General features: G+C 42.8%; 1 protein-coding gene and 1 pseudogene across 2 annotated transcripts in view; one reads left to right on the top strand and one right to left on the bottom strand.

Moving 5' to 3' along the window:
* The window catches only part of uggt1 (UDP-glucose glycoprotein glucosyltransferase 1), a 53,690-nt gene extending 33,119 nt beyond the window's left edge, over window positions 1-20,571 (top strand). The window contains exons 21-40 of the mRNA XM_083633532.1: window positions 45-139; window positions 397-603; window positions 1,104-1,235; window positions 2,496-2,626; window positions 2,731-2,826; window positions 3,316-3,418; window positions 3,570-3,649; window positions 4,150-4,339; window positions 4,779-4,937; window positions 5,110-5,195; window positions 5,348-5,432; window positions 5,775-5,863; window positions 6,399-6,503; window positions 7,665-7,749; window positions 9,628-9,810; window positions 11,071-11,231; window positions 11,407-11,521; window positions 15,648-15,764; window positions 16,508-16,658; window positions 19,198-20,571. Of these exons, the coding sequence (XP_083489658.1) occupies window positions 45-139; window positions 397-603; window positions 1,104-1,235; window positions 2,496-2,626; window positions 2,731-2,826; window positions 3,316-3,418; window positions 3,570-3,649; window positions 4,150-4,339; window positions 4,779-4,937; window positions 5,110-5,195; window positions 5,348-5,432; window positions 5,775-5,863; window positions 6,399-6,503; window positions 7,665-7,749; window positions 9,628-9,810; window positions 11,071-11,231; window positions 11,407-11,521; window positions 15,648-15,764; window positions 16,508-16,658; window positions 19,198-19,217 (2,390 nt within the window). The 3' untranslated portion in view covers window positions 19,218-20,571. The remainder of the gene's footprint in view (window positions 1-44; window positions 140-396; window positions 604-1,103; window positions 1,236-2,495; window positions 2,627-2,730; window positions 2,827-3,315; window positions 3,419-3,569; window positions 3,650-4,149; window positions 4,340-4,778; window positions 4,938-5,109; window positions 5,196-5,347; window positions 5,433-5,774; window positions 5,864-6,398; window positions 6,504-7,664; window positions 7,750-9,627; window positions 9,811-11,070; window positions 11,232-11,406; window positions 11,522-15,647; window positions 15,765-16,507; window positions 16,659-19,197) is intronic.
* On the bottom strand, window positions 13,612-14,706 carry LOC310774214 (EEIG family member 2 pseudogene; annotated as a pseudogene). Its single transcript has one exon. The product of its transcript is annotated as an EEIG family member 2 pseudogene (transcript).
* Window positions 20,572-25,212: the final 4,641 nt, after the last annotated feature.

The raw sequence follows: 25,212 nt of genomic DNA, 5'->3' as shown, positions 1-25,212 counted from the left end.
TGAATGATGTTTAAAGCTGGTCTTTCTTCTTCTGTGGTTGTCAGATGATGGCTTCATCCGTCCTGTGACCTTCTGGGTGGTGGGAGACTTCGACCAGCCCTCCGGACGCCAGCTCCTCTACCATGCCATCAGACATATGGTACAAAGCACTCGTACTGTACCATCTCATATCATATCAAATCACAGTGCTGGGTACTTTGGCCTATAATGTGTCTACACTGTCATACCACACCATAGCCACTAGGTGGCAAAATATGTTGAGGTACATTTAGAGAAATATAAGAACATGCCTGGAAAATGTTGTGTTGTTTTGACACCACTAATTCACCAGAGCAGCTGCTCTGCTGGTCTCAAAGCAATAACAAATCCCCTCTAACCAAACCTGCTGTGCAACAGAAAACCAGCAACAACGTTCGACTGGGGATGATCAGCAACCCGTCAGCCAGTCCGTCCGCCGAGACGAGCCACGTGGCGCGGGCCATCTGGGCTGCCATGCAGACGCAGACCGCCAACAATGCCAAGAACTTCATCACCAAGATGGCCAAGGAAGAGACGGCCGTAGCCCTGGAGAGGGGCACCGACATTGGAGAGTTCGCTGTTGGGGTGAGGGGGCGGGGGTGGGGTGTCATGTGGAGAACTTCACTTGAAAGACAGACATCACAACTGATCGCTGAACCAAATGACCTGCAATTTCAGTGTATTTCCAGTAATATTAATTTTCATTTACATTTTAATGACAAATAACCATTCTCAAGAGTTTGGATCAGCACAGTATCCTAAGGGTATGGGATCACAAACATTCAACAGGTGTTTATTACTGCATTACTATTACTGCAACGGTTCAGTATTGACATGTTTGCTTCAATTGTTGTAGTTGAAACATTGAATTTATATACACCCCCCCCCCGCCACACACACACACACACACACACACACACACACACACACACACACACACACACACACACACACACACACACACACACACACACACACACACACAACCCATCTCATTACATTATACCTACTGTATATCCCTCCTCCTTTGTCCCCTCATTTCCCCCTCTTATTCCCTGACTATAAATTGCCTATCTTTCCCTCAGGGGATGGATCTGTCATTGTTCAAGAGTGCGTATGAAGGTCCCAAATTTGACTTCCTGCTCTCCCACACTGCTTACTGTCGTGATGTGCTCAAGCTGAAGAAAGGACAGAGAGCAGTCATCAGTAATGGAAGAGTGAGTCACGCACACACACACACACACACACACACACACACACACACACACACACACACACACACACACACACACGCTTCATATTCTTGCACTGCCACTGCAACCACTTAGAATATGGGTACATCTTGGGTAAATATAGTTTGTATTTACCAGTAAAATCTATACATTTATCATTTTCCCACACTTGCATAACATGTAGATCACCCTTTACTCATTGCGCGCTCTGCAAGCCTTAATTGCTGGCTCGCAGCCAATTTCATTCATTGTGGAATATTGCCGAAAAGTGATCTGGCGACTTTTTCTGACCAAGCATGTTTATGTGTTGAATCACAAAGCAGTGGCAATACATTGGTATAAAACGGTGTGGCTGATGTTTTCTCTACTTACTTTTAAACCCAGAGGTCTGCGTGCTTCACACACACACACACACACACACACACAGCACAATTCCTCCTGTCTCCACTGCGAGCAGGGACTCCTCATTGCTACCGGCATACCAGTCATTAAAATGGGCTATGCCACACCGTGCATATACAAAGTATCATAAACTGGCGACTTCTATTGACTTTCTGAGCCGCCAACAGCTGCTTGCCTTGGAAAAGTTGGCAACAATGTTTCAACTTGGAAGTACGTCGAGACAAGGCATCCAATTTATTCATTCACAGACACAGACAGACCAATGTCAAACCTCCGTCACTCCACATGTACCATTTCCCATTTCTGCCTTCAAAATAAAAGCACTGATAGAGTTCAGATAGGAGTCAACTCAATAAACTCCATAAAAATAGCTTAGGCTAGTGCAGCTCATCAGCAGATTCAAGACGAGAGCTTATTCAGAACTTTGTGGCTGTATTGTTTTTTTATGTATTTGTTTTGACTCTGTATTGAAGCATTTGATTAAATAATAGTGAAATGTTGTGTTGCACATTACAAATGTACTATAGTCTATATAGTTTATTTATTCATTCATTCATTCATTCATGACATTATTAGACAAATTATCGTAAACAGTAAAACACAGAATTCAGAAATATTTAAACGAAAAAAAGCAGAATTGGGGGGAGGGGTGGATAAACCCGATTTCATAGGGCCCTGTATGAAATTAGTAGGTAGATATGTTTGGTTGGGGTGGCGTTTGGTGTTTTCCGGTAAAAGTAGCTCTCCTACTGACTTTGTCCTGCCAGTGCGGCTCTCATGGAAAAAATATAGTGAGGACCCCTGATCAGACGTAGATCAACGCTGCTCTCCCCTTGCTTACAGATCATAGGTCCATTGGAGGAGGAGGAGGTATTTAACCAAGACGACTTCCTCCTTTTGGAGAGCATCATCCTGAAGACTTCTGGGGAGCTAATCAAAATGAAGGTCCAACAGTTTGGAGTTGAGGAGGACAGGTATTTCACAAGGCTGTTTCTTCACGGCTTCTTCACAGAGTACTGTAACACTTTGGGATAGTGCATTATGCGTATTGTGTGAGTTAATGCCTGATTGATCTTAGGGCCAGTGACCTTGTGATGAAGGTCGACGCTCTGCTGTCTTCTCAGCCCAAAGGAGAGGCCAGGGTGGACTATGGCTTCGCTGATGACCGCTACAGGTAGGACAACACAGTTTAAATGATTATACATAGCTTTCATCACATTAAATCAAAGGGTTTGATTATTACTGTAATGAATGATAAAAAAGAATATGTTCATCTACAGAGAGAGATCTTATTTGCACTGTATCTAGCTGTATTTTCAATATGTATTTATTTTCTCCCTACCATAAACTTGTATGGGTACATCCTGGGCAAACATGAATTGCTGTGAAAAGACTGTGGCGGCGAGAGTAAGCGCCGCGGGAGTTACAAGAGTACACGGGTTTCCGGGTTGGTGTTGGTGGGATAATATGGTTAGCCGGGTTACGGTAACAAGAATGCATAGCATGTAATGTGTATAGCTGATCCAGAGATCTGTCTACTTGTTCCTGCACACTCCAACAACACAATGATTTGGTGCATCCTCTTGCAGCCAGTAACATACATAAAACTCTTACAACATGCTGTTTACATTTCCTTGGTCACTGATTGGCTGGTGTTTGGCAGTGCTGTGAAGATCCGCCCTACAGAGGGAGACGTGTACTTTGATGTGGTTGCCGTGGTGGATCCCGTCACCAGGGATGCACAGAAACTAGCTCCCCTCCTATTGGTAGGTTGAATGAGTTCCCTCGCTGGATTGGTTGGTTGATGTACTTATTTTATTTCTATGAATATTTTCCTTTTGCTTACCTCTGTTTGACCTTCTCTGTACCTTATTTCTAACCCCTTCTCCTTGTCCTTGCGCTTCTCCTCACCCTCAGGTTCTGAAGCAGCTGGTAAATGTCAACTTGCGGGTCTTCATGAACTGTCAGTCCAAACTCTCTGACATGCCTCTCAAGCGGTGAGCCACTGGTTTCTCTACAATGAAGTGAACACTACATCTCTACACCAACAAGCCTAACCCATATGTCCATTACTTTATTCGCTCTGTGTAGACTCATTTCAGTCATCCAAGCAGTAATATGTCCAAGTCGAAAATAGAAACAAAATCTGCTGGACTCTTAATTTGAAGTCCAGTGGATGTTGTTATATTTTGTTGGGCTTATTCTCTCTGCTTTCTCTCACTCTCACCTCTCAACATACTTCTTTCTAGACTTGAATCCATTCAAAGTGGCCTGGTCACTCAGGGTCACTTCCCACCTGGGCTACACATATGAAACATGTCTACTTCCCTAGGCTGGAACTTTATGCTGCTTCATGTAAAGGCATCATCCACCAAATTACATGATATGATGAACATACCTTTTATACAATCCAGCAAAATGCACTTTTCTTCCAGCAACCATGAACGTATATCTGGTAGTTGTTTGTCTTTAATGCGTTTCCTCTGTTCTCCTCTAGGTTTTACCGGTATGTATTAGAGCCAGAGGTGGTGTTCCAGGCGGACGGTAGCTTCTCTGCCGGCCCCTTGGCCAAGTTTTTGGACATGCCTCAGTCTCCCCTCTTCACCCTCAACATCAACACACCAGAGAGCTGGATGGTGGAGTCTATTCGCACACGCTATGACCTGGACAACATCTACCTGGAGGAGGTACGACAATTTCTGTGTGTCTGTGTGAAAGTTTGGGTATAGACTTGGCTGCGTTTTCATGTTTTGCAGTTATATAGGATTGATAGTGTTAGTATAGTGTGTAGTTGTAACTGCACACTCAAGGCCCAGGATTGTGGCTTCAATACATGTATTGAAGTATTTTTTCAGTCTCCACTCTCCAGCACATTTTGACCTATATGCTGTGCTCAAAGCCTTGTCTTTTTTTCCTTTTTTTTTCTTATGGTTAAAAAGTGTGTTTCAAGTCCCCCCAAACCCATTCCCCCAGTAGTTCAATCTCCTACCTAAAGTTTGTGAGTAACCCACTCTATCCTACTTTCTAAAGCATTGGCAGTTTAAAATAGTGCTCTAACGGTCATCTGTGTTCTTGTTTGACTTCAGGGAGTTTTTATTAAATAGTTTTTTCCTCTGCTGGTTCCAGGTGGAGAATGTGGTAGCAGCAGAGTATGAGTTGGAGCACCTGCTTTTGGAAGGCCACTGTTTTGATGTAAGTACGGGTCAGCCCCCTCGTGGCCTCCAGTTCACCCTGGGAACCACCTCAGAGCCTGTCATAGTGGACACCATCGTCATGGCAAACCTGGTAGGTTACTTCTTCAATCTCTGAATTATGAATGCCAACCCTCTCTTGCTGTTTAAATTGTTGTGTATTTACAGTATGCTATAGATTCTCAAAAGTTGTTTAACCATGACAAACGTCTCCACCCATTTCAGCTATCTACCTTATTCCTTGTCCCCTGTATTCTGCTCTGTAGGGTTACTTCCAGTTGAAGGCCAACCCAGGAGCTTGGATGCTCAAGCTGAGGAAGGGACGCTCTGATGAAATCTACAAGATCTACAGGTGAGAATGGTTTGTTCCAAAGGCAGTATTGTATCACAAAGTTCACATCTCTAGTTAGTTTTTAAATATATGTTTTAGACCCTGGTCTTATCCTTGGAGCTACACGCTAATAGTTAATTTTCAGTGTCTTTCACCCACTGTTTTTTTTACAGCCATGATGGTACAGACTCCCCAGCAGACTCTGATGATATTATTGTGGTGCTGAACAACTTCAAGAGTAGGATCATTAAAGTCAAGGTTGGTTTGCCTGCGTTAAGGTGATGATAGCAGGAGATCAGTGAATGTCATATCTCCGTCACCACAGTTGGATTAATTACACCCATTTTGTTAACCAAATGAATTAACCCAAACTACAGTTCCGAGACAATAATTATTGTCTTCCTCGTGTGTCATGTTTGACCAAATTTATACTAGTAGAAGGGTTGCGAAATTGTTGTAGAATGAAAAAGAGATGAGAATTATATTTTCAGTGGTAGAAACAAGTCTTTAATTTTTCAAGTCAGCTCTAGATAAATCACATCTCCAGCACATTTCATATTGGTCAGTCAGCTAACTGATTTACATTTGTTTATTGATCAGGTCCAGAAGAAACCAGACAAGTTCAATGAGGAGCTGCTGAGCGATGGGGTCCAGGAAAATGACTCCAGCTTCTGGGAATCTCTGACCAGGTGGGGCTTTGGTTCAGCCTGCCTGCTTCGGCTTTCATCAATGCACTCACCCATAAATAAGTTGGAGAGGGGGCATGCTAGTGGCATACACACTCCATCATGATTTTAGCCACGCCAACTATAATAATAGTTTTGTAATGCCAATACATATAACCAAAGACTAGACAAAACTGCCATTCTCTCCTATTCTGTGTTTATTGGTGCTGAAATGCTAATTTGATTACCGTAGATAGTCTAACAGAAGTGCTAAGAAATGCTAAGATTTTATTGCTTTTCTATTTTTCATATCATGATGAAATAATATTCTGGTCAGACTGAGAAAGCAATTTTAAGGCGTTACTTTGGGTTCTGGTAACTTGTGATGGGCATTTATCATATTTTGGACTTTTTATAGACCATGATTAAGTGAAAAAATAACAGATTAATTGTTTAAAATGAAAAGTTGTAGGTGTAGCCTTAGTCTTAATATTTATTTGATATTTCTTTATCATTTCATCAGGCGTCTATCAGTCATTCACCGTCTTCTTTCTTTCAGAGGGTTCACAGGCGGAGTGAAGACAGAGGAGCCGAAGCAGGAGAAGGACGATGTCATCAACATCTTCTCTGTGGCCTCCGGGCATCTGTATGAGAGGTTCCTCAGGTGAGCTGGAGTTGTGATTCTGAAATACTTGTCCTCCCAACAGTCTTTGACCCCCTTTAAAACATTAAGCAATTGGATAGTGCTTGACCACATGAAAGTACAGGTATACAGTAAATGCACCCAAGATGCATTGAGGATGGGTTGTGATCCGATCGGCCAAACCAGGCATGCATTGTGACCACATTGAAATGCCAAATGCGTTCTCAATCCACATACAACAACGGACACTGCTGTTTTTTCACTGCTCTACACTATTTGGAGCTTCCCTGGGTCCAGACCTTTGGATCTGCCCACTTCACCGAGTAACGGGCTTCGACCGTGGCCGACCGGGCTTTGAGTGCTTACGGAGGGACTGTCTAAAAAGGGCAACGCTGAAAAGAGATACTCCAAAAATATTCAATATTCACTCTTATACAGTGTAGTTTCACCAAAATCACATCCCACATCAATGACATCCTGTTGTTTATACTACAGCACTTAGTTTGGAAAAAATATTGTATATTTTTGTAGTATCTCTTTTCGGTGTTGCACTTTTTAGACATTCCCTGTAAGCACTCGTCTGCACATAGAGACCAATGTAATTTGTCCGGTTCGGAAGATGGGTCGTTTTGGTGAAAATTAGGTTCTAGCTTGTTGTCTACCTTATTACAGTAGGAAAGAGCCTGCGCAAGTGCTATAACAATGTTTCGTGTATGAGTTATTGATCCAGGAAGTCCCAATCTGTCAATATATTTTAAAATTTACTGAGCTCACTCAGACTCTCCGTACGCTTCTCCGTAATGAGCCACATTAATCCCTCTCATCAGTGGCTGGCGCTCGGGAGCCCGGCTGGAGATTTTCGCAATCACTCGCATTTCTCCCTTTCGTTGTTCATTCATAAAGCAAAGTAGGCGTTACCGTCCCAACCAACTGCAGAGATGCATAGCCTGCGGAGGGATCGGAGTGTATAACTGCAACTTTCATGGGCAGCCAAATGCACTAAAGACAAACAAGTTGTCACTCGGTGGGAAACGGTTGGACAGAGCGATCCAAGCTAAATCGGATCCCAATGTGGACACTGTAAATGTAATCAGGTTAATGTGGTCAACCATCATCAGATTGCACCCAAAACGCATTTTAATGCAATGTGTAAAGGGCCTCTTTGTTCTCTTTCCCCCTCAGGATCATGATGTTGTCAGTTCTGAAGAACACCAGAACTCCTGTCAAGTTCTGGTTCCTCAAGAACTACCTGTCCCCGACTTTCAAGGTAGGCAACTTTGCTGCCGTTTGCATTGGGAAAAAAGTCGAAGTCATCATCTCGACTTCGATGTGGTTTTCACTGACTGGTTTGGCTTTTCAAATAAGCGTTCTGGAAACCAGGGCAATATTTGCAACAAGGATGAGATTTTTATTCTCTTTGTAACAAATTGACTAAATCCTCTGATATATGCTTCAACACTTTTTTCCATACCATTCATTCATCTTTTTGTCATTCCTTTTTCTTACTTTCTTTTCATTTTCGCTTTTTGGTGTTTTCTACTTCATATCCTTTATGCATTGTGTATCAGTGTTTCCCAAGTTTTTTTGGTAGATGTGAGAGGTCTGCAGTTAAAAGATGGCCCTTACTTGGACAGTTGCCCTCTATAATCTGTCCAAAATAATTACAGCTGTAATTGGGCACAGCGGGCCCTATCATCGCAAAAACGGTAATTTAGCGTTTGCGCTCGTGCGCAATACAAATTGGGGGCGTGCACAAGCGCATGCCTGTTATAATTGTACTGGACATACATGTAGGCGTGCCACATGCCAAACCAGGCGTTTCGGCGCAAAAATGTGAGGATAGATGGCATCCTATCGTCAGCAGCGCGCAATTACTTTGCGCTAAGAGCTTTTAAAAGCACCTCTTACGCACTAAATGCCCTGCTGCGCTTGAGCGCACCATAATTTCCGTGCTGCGCTTGATATGTCATTACGCACAGACGTGCCACGCCTGGACATCTAATTCTGCTGCTAAAATTAGCAGGTTAATTCAGTGAGGCAATCAACTATAACTCACTGAGAAACTTTTAGCATGTCGCAAAGAGGGAAATGAATTGAGATAACTTGTTGGACAATGGACATTAATAATAATAATAATAATAATACATATGACTTATATAGTGCTTTTCTAATTACTCAAAGATGCTTTACATACAGTATAACAAAAAACGTACACAGATACAGAACAAAAACAAATATGGGGGTTGCAAAATGAAAAAGGATGGTGGAGGTAGAAGTCAGATATTGTAGGCTTTCTTGAAAAGGTGGGATTTGAGTTGGCTTTTGAAAGAAGTGAGTGTGTCAGAGTTTCGGATGTTAAGGGGCAGGGAATTCCAGAGGGTTGTGGCAGCAATGGCTACTTGCATTAGGCCATTCATCTTCACCTATCACCTCTCTATCACCTTCACGTTCGCACCACAGACGATCTGTCAATAAGCTCTCTCCATCTCACGCATGGAGAGAATTACAGCATATTGCATGCCTCGTGCAAACACAGCGATTGTGAGATGGGAATCTGATTGGTTTGATTGATGTAACGCCCAGGCATTGCCTGGCCACACCTGTGAATAATTCTGGTGCTTGAGACCGCCCAAATCCCGTTTGCGCTGGCATTTTGGGGGCGATTTGGCACGGCTCTAATTTGCGCCTGCGGCAGGTGCCCGTGAACGTTTCCGCATCCCCGCCGAGAATTGCATCCCCACCATATTTTGGGGCTGTTTTTACTTAGAAAACAGGGAGGTCACGTCTACCCAGACAATTATATCACTTTTAAACAGTTACATTTCTGCATAAATCATTACAATATGCTCCCGTGAGGTGGGGATGCGTTTAGCTGCTGCCAGGCGGGGGTGCAAAACTCAGCATAACACCTGGACACTTGCACAAGGCGGACTGCTATCGTTAAGGCACACAAACAGGTGCGCAAGCGCAAATAGGGGATATTGCCTGTACCAAGATAGGGCCCAGCGTCTAAACAAATGTAAAGACAACACTGTTTTATACGCGCACGCACGCACACACACACACATACACACACACGCACACACACACACTCACACTCACACACTCACACTCACAATTCTGTTTGTATGTGTCCGTCCTACAGGAGTTCATCCCCCACATGGCGCAGGAGTACGGATTCCAGTATGAGCTGGTTCAGTATAAATGGCCTCGCTGGTTACACCAACAGACAGAGAAGCAGAGGATCATCTGGGGCTACAAGATCCTCTTCCTGGACGTGCTCTTCCCCCTCGCTGTCGACAAGTTCCTGTTTGTGGATGCTGACCAGGTTGGCACGCAAATTATCACAATTATCACTCTGTCCAAATATGTGTTTGTTCTAACATCCTCCTCTCAAATTGAATAGGAACTGTTTGAAGAAACTGATGTGGCAATGTTGCCTGTGAATGGGATAGGATTTCTTACCTGGCCCAAAAGCAATTTGGATAACAGTTGGCTTTAAGATTAAAAATGTGGATTAAGAAAACATGCTTGTTATCATATAAGTAGATTTGTAAAGTCTTAAAAAGTATGATAAATGAATTCTGATTGTTTACATTTTGGGACTAATTCCAATTGCACAAATATGGAAAGATTTTAATACCGATCGATTCTGCTTATCAGCCCGATTATTTATCAATTAATTCCCTTATCGATTCCTGATTAATTTTCTGTGTGAAAAAGGTAGGCCTACACAGGTTTTCAGTCAACTCAGCTGTTTTATTATCTCTTGAGTCTGAACAGTGTAGAATGTCTGCCTAATAATAACATAGCGTTTGTTCCCCAACCGGCAGTGCCCTCCAACCAATCGCGATGTTGGAGATGTTGACCGTTTCCCATAGCAACAACAAATATTGAGAGAGTGAAAGTGCCAGTGGGCAAATAGAACATTGTAATCAGTGAATTGATGTTACTCTAACAGCGATCATAAAGGCAGTATGGGTTATACCGGACATGTATTGGAAATATCTGCTAAGCCTTTGCTTGTTCCACTGTATGCTAGAGGTGTTAACCAGCTGGTTACTGATCTAGCAGCTCATCCGCTTTTGATTTCTCCTCACAAAAAGCATTTCAGCAATTTTTCTTACATCAAGAAACACTATGTATGAATGCAGCCAACTCGAAAGGATGATTTGACAGAAGATACAAGCAGCACTGTTGTCATGTGTCTTTGTGAAATGAAGCCACGCTTTGGACCATTTCTTCCTCTACGTCTACATGAGTCCTTGCAAGTCTTGAGCAGCATCGATGTAGAGAAAAAACTGCAACTGGTTCTCGATTCCCATGCTTAGTGGTACACACATGACTACACATTATTTGTACTATTTGTACTGTATTTGTATGTCTATTGTTTTACTGATTATGAAGCACTTTGAAAATGTTTGAATAAAAGTGCTACATAAAATGATTATAATATAGACCCACATGTCACATACAGTATTGTTATGTTGTGAATAATGAAGTGTGAAAGTGTTTTCCATGTAGTTTGTTCTTGCTGTAACGTTAGCTCTCTCAGTCTCTCATTCATTCGCTCCACCTCCTCCTCCAGATTGTGCGGACGGACCTCAAGGAGCTGCGTGACTTTGACCTGGATGGAGCTCCGTATGGATACACCCCGTTCTGTGAGAGCAGGAGGGAGATGGATGGCTATCGCTTCTGGAAGTCAGGTTACTGGGCCAGCCACCTCGCCGGGCGCAAGTACCACATCAGGTACAGTATGCACTATGCACTGAATTGTAACGCATCGAGTCGTCCCCGTCTTGACAGCGCAAAGTCTGTCACCGTCTCACATACGTGCACAGACACAGCTTTTGCTCTCTTTCCTAAATGCATTTTCATATGTTCATACATTTTTCATATGTTGACCATCGTTTATCCTCTGCAGCGCCCTGTATGTGGTCGACCTGAAGAAGTTCCGCAAGATCGCAGCAGGAGACCGGCTCAGAGGACAGTACCAGGGTCTCAGCCAAGACCCCAACAGCCTGTCCAACCTTGACCAGGTCTGTGACTGACCGTTGGACGTGATTTTGGCATCTGATTCCTAAAATTAAATTTTATGAGATCACATTGTTTGTACTGTCCAAACTTGTGGCCTGAAAACAGCTGTTGCCAGGATAGGAATCGTTAGGATTTTATCGATAAAGATTAAGTTATCAATACCAATATCGATTGTACTACGGTACTCTATAATTTGGTGCGTGATGCTATTAAGAGTGCAAAATTGAAAATTCACAGCCGTTTTCTACTCTTGTGTTGTTGTTGCATTCTATAGGCAAACTAGTCATTAGCCTTTGAATCACAGATGAGATTTCTGTCTGTAGCTTGGATTCTTACATTTTACACTTGATCAAAAGGCACGCACTGATGACATCACCAATGACATCACAATTGCTCAAGTGACATCCCTGATCACATCATCACCGATGACATCCCTGATGACATTACTCACTGATCATCACTGATGACATCACAATTGCTTCAGTGACTTCACTGGTGCAGAGGCTTCACCTCTGTAGTTTATTTCGTGGGGGCATAGAACTGTATGACAGCATCGGCGACTTGGCCACTTCTTTCTTTCTTTGGGACATACAGACAGACGTACAGTACATACAGACCCTCTTATAGACGAAGGGCTGTGTGAACTGTAAAGTGTGTGTCAGGCTTTTATTGTGAAGAACTGTGTGAGTGTGTCAGGTTTTTATTGTGAAGGGCTGTGTGGGAAGTGTGTGTCTGGCTTTTATTGTGAAGGGCTGTGTGAAGTTTGTGCCAGGCTTTTACTGTGAAGGGCTGTGTCAAGTGTCATGTGGGTTGGCTTTTATTGTGAAGGGCTATGTGTGAAGTGTGTCAGGCTCTTATTGTGAAGGGCTATGTGAAGTGTGTGTCAGGGTGTGACCACCGGTCATCACCTGTCAATCAAACAGAATGTAGATTATAAAAATATACATAAATGTTGCTGTAGCGCCCCCTATGGGGGCAACTTTTGTTGTTGTTGGTGTGACCAAACTCATGCCAGTACAGTGTTTTGGCAAATTTTGGAGGTGATTGGAGCAACAGCATGCCTTGCAACTCCAGACAAATGGACATACACGCTGCTAATCTTACTACTATAATTGGTGGCGTGTCTGTCTGTCTGTCTGTCTGTTTTCCAGACTTGCAAGGCACATAGCAAACACATTGTACTACATAGCACAATCGCGCGCACACACGTCACAAATAGCTCAAGTCTGATGCCTTCATCTTTGTAGCAAAATATCTTCATCGCTGACGCTGTCGCACCCTCAAAGCTGTCAGAGGGCTAACGACTACGACTTTTCAGCAGCTTACTGGTGAACATAAAATAGCACATATCGTAAAAGGCAGTCAAAAAAGACGTCGCCGGAAGACAAAAATGGATACATTACATTACATTACATGACATTACATGACATGCATGACATGACATGACATTATTTAATTTAGCAGACGCTTTATCCAATGCCACTTACAATAGTACATTTTGTCAACAATAGTGCAATCAACTGTGCATCATAGTCTTCATCAGCTAAGACCTTGAAAATGGAGCAGTAGCATTTGTTAATAGTGAAGGAGGGGGGAACGGTGGCGCAGTGGTAGCGCTGCCACCTCACAGCAAGAACGTCCTGGGTTTGATTCCCGCCTGGGATGCTGTGGGCTCTGAGGGTGTGTCCCCAGTTCCATGTCCTCAGTGCCTGCCCTACGGCCCAGATGGGGTCATCATCTGTGTGGAATTTGCATGTTCTCCCTGTGCTCCCCTGGGGTTTCCTCCAGATAGGAAGCCGCCGCAAAAAAAATAGTGAAGGATTTATTTTTACAACTACAGAATGTATCGAAAAGCAGCATGGCATACTGCTTCAATGCACATTTTTGTTCATTTTGATGGCGCGCACACATAGAACTTAAGGACATGGTAATTGTTTTCTTCCAGTTTTAAACAGTTTCAAATTAGTTGAGTTGGAGGCTGGGTGATCAACTTCACCTCAAAATGTAATCTACACCTAAGAGGAAAACTTATTAAACCATCAACGTATTTCATTTGCCGTGGTTAAACATGGCACTGAGTGCGTTTATAGACCTAAGTACTGCCTGAGATGACGGTCCACCCGGTAGAGGCGGTGCGTGCTGCTGCTGCCAGGACAGAGACTGAGGTGGGTGTTCCTGCTTGTGTCTCTCGGAGGCTGTGGGTCTCGTGCTTCATCACCACCTGCTCGTACGCTCCTGCACCAACCCTGGTGGGAAGGTGATGGCTTGCAAGGGCCGTGCTTCCCCCAGGGCCAACAAACAAACGCAGGCCCTCTTCTTCAGTGCTGGAGTCCAAGAGGCTGGGTGTGAAGTCTTGACTCTGGAGGATCTTTTCCACGATGTCGTCAGCATCCAATCGTGTGTCAGACACGTTTATCCTCTTCAGCAGGGGCTCCATGGACTCCTGCTTCACCGGGTGTCTGTTGAGGCGTTCGCAGGACGAGGTGCTCAGGGCAGGTGTGCCTGCTGGGATGCTCTTGGTTGCGGTGTTTAGGGGGTGTTGGTGCAGGGCAGCGCACGCCCTGACCTCTCTGTCCCTGTCCCGCTCCTCTGGGCTGGGCTCCGGGATGCTGCTGATGCCCGTGGACTTCCCTTCTTGACTCTCTGGACAGGCTGTCTGTGAGACCCCTCCCCTCCTCTCCTCCACAAAGCTCGCTCCATCACCCTGGACCTCGATCACTGTGGCTGTGGAGGGAGGCGTTTTAAAACATGGGTCCCTTGACATGAGCTGTGTACCGATGACAACCTTGAGAATGGAGTTATCCTGACGAGTATTTTTTGTCTTGTAGCCTTCCAAAAGACATCTGCGGGTTGTATTCCTTGAGCCAGCAAACTCTGCCAAATTCAGGTCTGTAAAACCAAGCTTTGCGTATGCCTTCCCACCCTTGAGCTCCTTTCTGACAGACACTCGACACAAGCAGGGGTCCAGCACGCCGGTTCCTCCACTGGCACTCATCTTACAGGGGAAGGAGAAGCTCTTCCTCCAGCAAACACAGTTGGCCTGCACTGGCTCCCGAGAGGACTCCTCGGAGAAACCCCCTCCCAGGAGCCGGACTTTACAGAAAAGTACACCATTGACAAATGGGACCGAAGAGAGCTCGTCCAGCTCAAAGTCCACCTTGAACTTAAAGTTCTTTTTCATCATCATTAATCCATACACAGTTCAGTACTCTTAAGTACTCTCAAATGCTCCAACCTCGACAGTCGTTGACATTACAGCCCCATTTTGAAAGTGTCATCACTGTCACTCGAGCAAATTGTGACGTCATCATTGATGATGTCCTCAGTGAGTGATGTCATCAGTGGTGTCACTCAAGTAATTGTGATGCCATCAGTCAGTGATGTCATCAGTGATATCACTCGAGCAATTGTGATCTCATCAGGGAGTTAGAGGGAGAAGAGAAGAGGGACAGAATGTAGGGAAACGGTGGATGGATGAATCCGGAAGGAGGCGGTAATGCAACATTAAAGGATGCCAACTGCCATAAAACACCACAGAAGAAGAAGAAGTGATGTCATCAGTGAGTGATCCAATAATCCAATCCAATCCAATAATAACGCATTGTGATGTCATAACCCAAGAATCCATACACAGTTCAGTAGTCTCAAATGCTCCAACCTCGACAGTTGTTGACATTACAGCCCCATTTTGTTAGTGTCATCATTGTCACTTGAGCAATTGTGATGTCCTCAGTGATGATGTCATCAGTGGTGTCACTCGAGTAATTGTGATGTCATTAGTCATCAATCAGTCAGCAATTGTGATGAGTGATGTCATCAGTGATGTACCTTGAGCTGTGATAATAATAACAGGATCCATAATAACGCATTGTGATCTCATAACCGAGGAGCTGGGGGGGGCTGTTAGAGGGGCTGGGGCTGTGTGAAGTGTGTGTTGGACTTTTATTGTGAAGGGTTGTGAAGTGTGTTGGACTTTTATTGTGAAGGCCTGTGTGAAGTGTGTGTTGGACTTTTATTGTGAAGGGCTGTGTTGGCCCTCCACAATAAAAGTTCAAGTTTGATTGATAAAATCTGTGTAACAGTTGCTATCTCCTCCTCCCTCATTGGTCTCACTTTGTCTCTCTCCAGGATCTGCCAAACAACATGATCCACCAGGTGCCCATCAAGTCTCTGCCTCAGGAGTGGCTGTGGTGCGAGACCTGGTGTGACGACGGCTCCAAGAAGAAGGCCAAGACTATAGACCTGGTACTAATTGTCTGTGTTTAGACATCAGGGATGGCGAGGATCTCCATTTGAAACAAATGAGATTTGGATGTCCAAGGAAATTTGCACCCCTGATAAAATGTGTTTAAGTGTAACAGTAAAATGAATTTCATGTCCAAGATCATCTAAAATTACAAACCAAAAAATAGTCCAAAATGCTTAGTTGAATATTCCTATCACCATATAATGATTTACTGTGTTTGCCTAGGTACCCATCCCCACTAATTGACACACTATAGATTCGCCTTATTGAAATTCTGGTGTCGGATAATGTCACTTCTACACCAGTGTCAGGGAAGTGATTAATCAAAAATACAAACTGTCTCCTTAAGCGAGCGATAAAGCGACTCGTCAATGTCAGACCTTTTCCTCTCTTGTCTCTTTGGTTTCCTTTTGGCATGAAGCCTGAAGCCTCTCAGACCGGTCGTGTTGGAAGACACCAGCAGTGTGCAGTTTACTGATGTTGCATTACATGATTTCTGGGTAGTGAATTTCACATTTTCTCTGCCGACGTCCGAAAGCTGCCCAGTGCAGCTATAAGCTGCCCAGTGCAGCTATAAGCGCGTAGTGCTTATAGCTGCCCAGTGCAGCTATAAGCGCGTAGTGCTTGAAAAAGAGTTATGGACTCGATGATTTTTTTTATGACTGCCTGTAAATCAAAAATCATAGTTTGTTTTATCCTTCCTCCCCATTTTTTCTCTCCCTCTTTCCCCCGATCTCCATAGTGTAACAACCCCATGACCAAGGAGCCCAAGCTGCACGCGGCAGTGCGGATTGTGGCAGAGTGGACTGACTACGACCAGGAGGTCAAACGGCTGCAGACCAGAGTTCAGGAGAGAGTGGCAGAAAACCACATAGCACAGCAGCAAGACACAGGTACTGAACACACACCCACGTACAGTAGACAGGTGTAGGCTTATATACAGGGTTCCCACACATTTTCATGGATAAAAACTATTCCATTACTTTTCAAGGATGCTTAACACATTCACTGCCAGCCGTTTTTTTTTTACTGTAGGTAGCTTCTGCCAAGGTTTTATTTTGAGGATTCTGGCTCATCTTTCAAGAGCCGAGGATTATTTTCTGCTAAGATTTTGTGAACACAAAATATCTCAAAAGAACTAATAGAATGTGTGCTTTCTCTGTCTAAAAGAGTTAGTTTGTAGAGTTAGTAGTTATGTAGGCATTAGCACTTGAATACAGCATGGTTTCAGCGTCTGAAAATTTAAGCTGAGATAAATGGCTTTTTGTGAAATTCGATAGAACAGTCACTTTAACCATTCATTTTTGGCATCAGTAAGACGTCAGACATCTAAACAATAGTTTGAACAGTAATTTCCTCCATAACAGCAGGAAACCCCCCTCTCCTTCAAACTCCTCCCTCCGTGTGTGTTCTCCTCCTGCCTCCCTGGCTCTGCAGCGGGCGTGTCACAAGCGAGTTTCTGCTGCTGCTGCTGCTGCTGCCTGTCTGCTGGCGGCCGCTCTTTGGGCGAGTCTGGATGGGCTCGCTCGTTTCTTGGGGTTTCGGTTGAGAGCTTTGATGAAGCTTTTGCGATTCTGGTCTTATTTATGCTGCGTGTTTCAAAGTGTGTTGCACCCATAATCTATTATGCAAATTTGAAATCCCCCACCGCCAGCTCCCTGCGCGAAAGCGAAAGCGTTTTCGCCAATCCATTTTCATGAGAATGGCTTCCTCACGCGGCTGTTTTTGCTTGGCTTTCTCTCGTCTGGAGAGCACTGTCGCCACTTAGTGGGTCGGTAAAATAGATTATACACATTCAATACCTCCCATATTTTAATAGGAGATGTAAAAGGGGTTGATCGACGTCCCACCATCAAAAAAATTTTTTTTTTTTTTTTGGACGAGATATCTCGTCATTGGCAGTCAACCGTTGGTTTCTGCTTGACGAGATATCTCGTCCACGGCAGTGAACGTGTTAATAGAATTTCGATGTAAATGAGAGGTGGTGGCTCTGAATCAAATTATACTACAGTGGACAAATAGGACACATCTCTTTTTTTTTTGTGATCAAATGTTTTTTATTTTTCACTTTCAGTTCACAGATCATCTCCATGACAAAAAAACAAACAGACAAGAACAAAACAATGATAAACAGAGTAGACAGACAAATAGTCAGGTAAAGCCATAAACAGGCAGCAAGCGACGCACCGAAATGCATCCATACCTCCTAACCTAGACAGACAATAGTCCATAGGAATCCCAGCACAGAGAAATCAATAGACGCCCTCAATATCTCCTCAGAATCTCAATGCTAATTCCGCCACAGCAGCAATAGGGGTGTGGATCACTAGGCTCCTAAGGATTATATAAATTCTTTAGATAGCAACCACTGACATCACAGACTGCCAAATTCAGAGCACCACCTGTAAAAGAAAACAAAACAAAAGAAGAAGAAAACAAAACAGACATGACGATAAATTAAAATTAAATGAAATTAAATGAAATGTATGGCGCCATCAGTTTCATCACATGTAGTCTGCGCGGGGTGAGATAAGTTCTGTGTACATAATTGAAGTGAATCTGTTGATGATTGGGGTTACGGGAAGCCTCCCTGACACATCTCTTTATATTGGATTTCAGTGCTTTAGATTCACTGTGTCACATTACATGGAAGCTATTGAAATAACCCGGTGCAGGACCAAAGTGCAACTGAAAATAACCAACTATCACCAATGGTGGTGATGCCAATACATTTTGGGACCAGCAGTGACTAGTGTGCGGACTCTATTTTAGCTATTGAAATAAAACATGAATTTTCCATAAAAATATTAATATAAAATAAACAGAAATTTACACATTAGAGCTATGTTACGTTATAGAAAATACATTTGCCATTGTGTAACATTACGTTGAAGGTTATCAACGGAAGAGATTACTGTCATTACACATTTAAAAAATAATTACTTTTCCAAAACGTTTAAGGTTTTTACTAATTCCATGACTTTTTCAGGACTGGAGATTTTGAAATTCCATGATTTCTTTTCCCCAAGTTTTCCATGACCATGGGAACCCTGTATATATAGAAACAAAAAGATGTACAACATTTTGTCTGAACATGTCCTACTGATTGATGAGCCTGAAAATAAACAAATCAATCAACATGCCAAATGTGTTTCTCCCTCTCTTGTCTCTGTCTCTCTCTGCATCTCTGTCTCTCTCTGCATCTCTGCCTCCCTCTGTCTCTCTGCATCTCTGTCTCTGCATCTCTGTCTCTGTCTCTCTGCATATCTGTCTCTCTGCCTCCCTCTGTTTCTCTGCATCTCTGTCTCTGTCTCTCTGCATCTCTGCCTCCCTCTGTTTCTCTGCATCTCTGTCTCTGCATCTCTGCCTCCCTCTGTCTCTCTCTGCATCTCTGCCTCCCTCTGTCTCTCTGCATCTCTGTCTCCCTCTCAGATGTTCACACAGAGTTGTGAGGATCCAGCGGAGGCTGTGATGGCGGTGAATTGGACTCTGTTTAAAGAGTCTGCTTCATGGAGAGACTCCATGGCTGAAATACTGACCACAAACCAGTCCAGAGTGGTTGAAACATTATGTTTTCTGTTCTCTTTTATACTGTGTGAAGGGGCGTTAAGTGGTCAGGTGTGAGGGCGGCTTAAGAGTGTGTGTGTGTGTGTGTGTGTGTGTGTGTGTGTGTGTGTGTGTGTGTGTGTGTGTGTGTGTGTGTGTGTGTGTCTGTGTGTCTGTGTGTGTGTGTGTGTGTGTAGTGAGAATGTATTGAAACAAAGTATGAATATGAGTGTCCGTTGCACCCCCCCCCCTCCCTCCCCAATAATACATTTTGGTCTGTGTAAATTTGCACTGATTAGAAGTCCTGTTTTTGGCTGTGACTCAAAGCACAAAAGGGGATGAATCCATTGATTGTAATCCTTCTGGAGAAAGCCTCATCGCTGGTTAACTTCAGCCTAAATTATGTGACAAACCAACCAAATGGTTGGTTTGTCACATAATAGCAGGAATTGAGGTCTGCTCAAACCACTTCCACTCACCACTCACTTCAATGCTAGGCTTTCCTCTGGTTTAGGTAAAGGTTGTAGTTAACAGTTGTATAGTTTACACAGAGTTTCTACATACTGTAGGTCTGGGAAATCATTGGAAATCAAATTTGAATCAGAATCAGCTTTATTGGCCAAGTACTGTATATGCGCACATAAAAGGAAATTGGCTCCGGTTCGCTTATGCTCAGTTGCTGTTCTTAAAAAGTGTTGGAATTGCAAAAGAAGTCCGGAAGAGTATGGAAAAATTATGTTGCATCCAAATACACATAAGATATTGCATATTTTAGGCAGCTCCAGTCTCCAGCTATAGGGAAGACATAGTTGAGTGTTGTACCACTATCATACAAGCAACAAAGAAAGGGAATAAGTATGACAGTTTGAGATGGAAAATGTATAGAACACTGTTTAGATCTGTTTACAGTAATTACACTCAAGGACTGGTTTTTAATGTGTACATTAAACAAACAAAACTCACAGGCTCAATTGAATCCAAAGTTTCCTGTGGGAAGTGCAACTCAGGGAAAGATGTTTGTTTCTCGATGCTATATGGACGCAACACGAATCTAAAGAAAGGCCCGCTTCTATTTAATTCAGTCATATACTGTACGTGTTTAGGGAAGGGCAGTCATGAGGTCACATCATGGTCCCAAACAAAAATCTGATTTTTTGTTCAGTAATAAGAAAATATCCAAGGGTTTGTCATGATCATTCAACTACTCTGTATCTTTGTTTTAGCTGTCATTTTTTGTTAAATAAATTCCCCCAAATTGAATACCCAATTTCACGTGGTTCAGCTGTGTGTCACCTTTTACAGTGTTGGGGAAGCTACCAACGACTTCACCATGGAAGTAGTTGAAACTACAGCAAAGCTCCCCTGGGAGAAATGTAGTTTAGGAAACTACAAGCTACGCAGAAAAAGTAGTTCAAACTACTTTGTAAAATAAAGCATTAACCTACCTACCACCCTACCTATAACAAATAAATACAAGAGTTGTTCCAGGTGAGGTTTGAACCCTTGGCCCCAAGAACGCAAGATTATTAGTCTATACCAATGAGCTATCTTTGTTATAGGGTAGGGTAATGGTAACTAATGGTAAGATAATCATGAAGTAATGATGCATTCCCTAGTAACAACTAAGCATGAAGCCCTGCTTTACTTGAGGGGGCATAGACATGGTAACTAATGGTAAAGTAACCACGAACTAATGATTAATTCCCTAGTAACAACTATGGTAACTAATAGTCTGTTCTTAAGTAACTACCCATTAACTACTCATGAACTAGCAGCAAAAAATTAAGGAAGTAATCATTACTTACTGGTTCGTTAACATGGTAACTAATGGTCAGTTCTTAAGTAACTACCATTAAGGATCTTTAACTACCATTAAGGGTCATTAAGGAACTACCCATTAACTACTCATGAACTAGCGAAATAAAAAATTAAATATATATATATTTTTAAGGAAGTAATCATTACTTACTGGTTTGTTAACATGGTAACTAATGGTCAGTTCCTAAGTAACTACCATTAAGGAACTACCTATTAACTATTCAGGAACTAATCATTAACTATTCATGAACTAATGCTTAGTTCCTGACTAGTTCCTCAATAACTACCCATTTTTTGTGTTACAATATTGTAAAGTGTTACCAAAATATGTATACAAATGCAAAGCAGGAATACATACATACATTTAAAAAATCATCGAGGTTGAGAACACAATAACACATCAGGGACCATGTTGGAAATAAGTTTACACTTTTACATGCTATCCCTTGGATCTTTTATTGTCTATATCCATGAATAAAGTCAATCAATCGGATTATTTCCATTGTGGACTTTTTCTTACGCTGATATTAACCTAACCAATCATCATGCCTAACCTAACCAATCATCAAAGCATGCTCGTTTTAGGGTAAGTTAAATTTATTTATCCCCATGGGGAAATTCATCCTCTGCATTTGACCCATCCTCTACTACAGGGATACTCAACTTGCTTTGCCCAGGGGCCACTTTCGTGAAATGATAGAAGGCCAGGGGCCAGTTAATAAACAAACAATATACATTTTTATCTAGCGGATTGTAGGTTTTTGGGGTGTCAGCCGGAGTTTAGTCTGACAATGTTGTGCACACCGGATAGTTTAGGTTAAGTTAGTTAGGTTAAGTATATACATAAGTGCCTGGGTAGCGAGCCGACGGCGGTATTTGACAATTTAGGTGGAGCTCAGTCAAACTTTATTTCACGTTAGTTTTGATTGTGAATTAGATTCTAATTCACAATGAAAACTAACATGAAATTATTAGAAAATGGTCAGGGGGCCACTCTGCACCCTGTCGCAGGCCGCATCTGGCCCCCGGGCTGCAAGTTGAGTATCACTGCTCTACTAGGAACCTTCCTAGAACTTGGAGCAGTGGGCAGCTGCAGCGCACGGGGACCAACTCCAGTTCTTTTGCCATTGCCTTGGTCGGACTGGGGTTCAAACCCAGGATCTTCTTGCTGTGAGGCAACAGTGCTAACCACTGAGCCACCGTGCTGTTTCAGTTGAATCCCAAGATGAAGTATGATCAGGGATGCAAAGTCATGTGTAGTGAAAAAGGTGACCGATACCAGCGGAGACATAAACCACTCAGAAATCCTCCTAGTTTAGGATGAAAAAGGTGACTGTCACGTCACCTAAAGGTGACAAATTTGCATCCCTGTATGATTGAATGTGGCAGCTCTTAGTTTTCTGACCACTAGAGGGTAGGGCTGGGCAATATATCGATTTTATATTGATATTGTGATACTGATATGGGACTAGATACAGTATCAGTTATATTGTGATATGGCATAAGTGTACACAGTCCAGCTGGGTCAAAATAGTAGCCAGCCGGTCGTCATCAGTAGTTTGAACACTGTAAGCCAATAAACTGATGAAGAAGACTGGGTGAAGTCTCTCTGACTCTAGCTCAGTGAGATCAACTGCTGCTTGTCATGTAGTTGTTCACTGGTTCAAAGCCCACTTGTCAAACTCTTTATGCCTTCCATGTTGTTGCCAGTATAGACTTGTAGAAATCAGATGCTAACACCCACATTGAAGAACTGCTCAGTGGGGAGAGCAACTTTATCTCTGTCTCTGCATGATGGGCTGATTGTCGGTTTGATTCCCGATGGAGGATAAATGTTGTTCCTCAAACCGGTCTCCCATCTCTTTAACTTGGCTGGAAACACACCGGCTCACAGAGCGCAGTCAGGCCCCCCTTCCCAAGCCGCAGTCACTTTTGAATGGCAACAGCCAGAAGAAAGAGTTAAAACCGCTGAGAAAACCAATCTTAAGAAGTCTGACCTGGTGGTACAGCGGGTTAGCTAGCTGCCCCATAGGATTGAGGCCTCAATCACTTTTGAGGTTGTGGGTTCGAGTTTCAGTCAGTTTTACAGCCAGAGAAAAGAGACAAAAGCGCCCAGAGATTAGCTATGTCCAATAAAATTCTGAAATGTTCTGAAATGTAACATTTTTAAAACCATACAGGTCAAACCTTTTACAGTGGGATTTTGGCCGAACTCTGTTCTCTCTCTCTCTCACTCTCTCTGTCGCTCACTCAAAGGAAAGCCAGGCTACCTTCGGGTACATTCAATTAAATTCACCTTGGTGTGTAGTTTACCATGCAAGCATCAGTCCTCCCACAGTAACCCTGGTATAAATCCAGCGTGTGGGATTTTGTTGCATGTTCTTCTCTCTTCCTCTCCAGCTTTATGTTGATTGACAGCTGAAATGTAACATTCTTTAAATCAGACAGGTCAAACTTTTTACAGCGGGATTTCGGCTTAACTCTGTTCTCTCACTCTCTCTATATGTCTCTCACTCACATGAAAGCGAGGCTTCCTTCAGGTACATTCAGTACATTCAACTTGGGTGGTGGTGGTGGTTGCTTAAACCTGTGCTAAACCTCTAGTGTCACTCCACATTTACCCTTTAGGCTTTAGGGCAAGGTGTCACAATAGTCTACTGGAAATGTCTTCGACCCAGTAATGTTGTTTCTTATGAACTTTTATGAATGAAATGTATGCCAAGTGGATGAAATTCAACTTGGTTGCTAAGAGTTGCATGTTGGACAATTTGAGTAATTACCATAATGAGCTAATGAATCGCCAAAACTGGAAATTAGCATGAATTATATAAATAGTGAGGCTGAAACCAGGAAATTGTTATACTGTATTGTTGCTTTTAATCAATTTAGAAAGGTGATCTAGAGTCTAAATTGATGTTTGGAAGTCCATAAATTAATTTCTTGCCATAACCGAGTCTACTTAACTATTTCAAAATGGACTAAAAGCTAAAATATACAGTAGCCTTTTCCAGATTTTGACCTATAGCCAGACACTTCAAAAGTCATACAGAGATAAATCCAGTTATACAGAGAGAAATACAGCATCAGTGGCAGTGCCTTTGTGGTTCACTGTGTATGTCACCTGCATGCCTTCAGAGGAGGAGGATGTTCTAATCTGGGATGTGCACAAACTGAACTTTCATCTGTGTTTTTTTAGGCAGCAAAGTTATTTTCTGTTTGAATAAAAATAAAATATAAATGGAAATAGGCGTAACAATCTTCTTTTAGTTTTTATTACACTTCTATTTGAGGATATTAAAGCCGGCCCCTAGGCGTAAACAGCTGGTGACGTTAAAGACTGTCCACAATGGAAATAAGCCTTTTGATTGATTGAATTTATAGATACAATAGAAGATTCAAGGGATAGCATGTAAAAGTGTAAACACTTATTTCCAACATGGTCCCTGATATTTTATTGTGTTCTCTTGTGTTCTCAACCTCGATGATTTTTTAAATGTACTGTATAGCTACTTCCTGCTGGGCAGTTGTATACTATCTTTTGATCAATTATCAAATAAATTCAATCACTACCGGTAATCAACCAATCAAAACGCTTATTTCCATTGTGGACTTTTTCTTAACCAATCATCACTCCTCATGCCTAACTCTAACCAATCATCACTCATCATGCCTAAACCCAACCAATCATCACTCTGCATGCCTACTAGTCTCACGTAGTCTACGGCTGGCACTGAGAGACTACTGTCCTCTAGTCTAGAGAGCGTGACTCATTAGCCAATGAACAGCCAGGAATGGGTCTCGCGCTACTTTTGCATGCTAAAATAAAGCTGATAATGTACAATTTGATTCAAGGGATGAAAAACCCTTTCAAAGTACAACCCAAACTGTCTATTTTGCTGCAACTCGACAGTGCTGCTTTTTTTACTCAAGAGTTCCAGGACCTTACTTCCTGGAAAGAAACTGGTCCATTGGAGTGAATCTTCTATCTACATGGCTCTGTGCGAGACTAGCCTAAACCTAACCAATCACTCCTCATGCCTAAACCTTTGCATGTGAAAGTTTTTGCCATTGCCTTGTGGTCAC

This window comes from Poromitra crassiceps, assembly GCF_964638095.1.
Source record: "Poromitra crassiceps genome assembly, chromosome: 3".
Taxonomy (NCBI): domain Eukaryota; kingdom Metazoa; phylum Chordata; class Actinopteri; order Beryciformes; family Melamphaidae; genus Poromitra; species Poromitra crassiceps.
The sequence above is the reverse complement of the archived record's forward strand: the minus strand, read 5'-3'. Positions and strand labels throughout refer to the sequence as shown.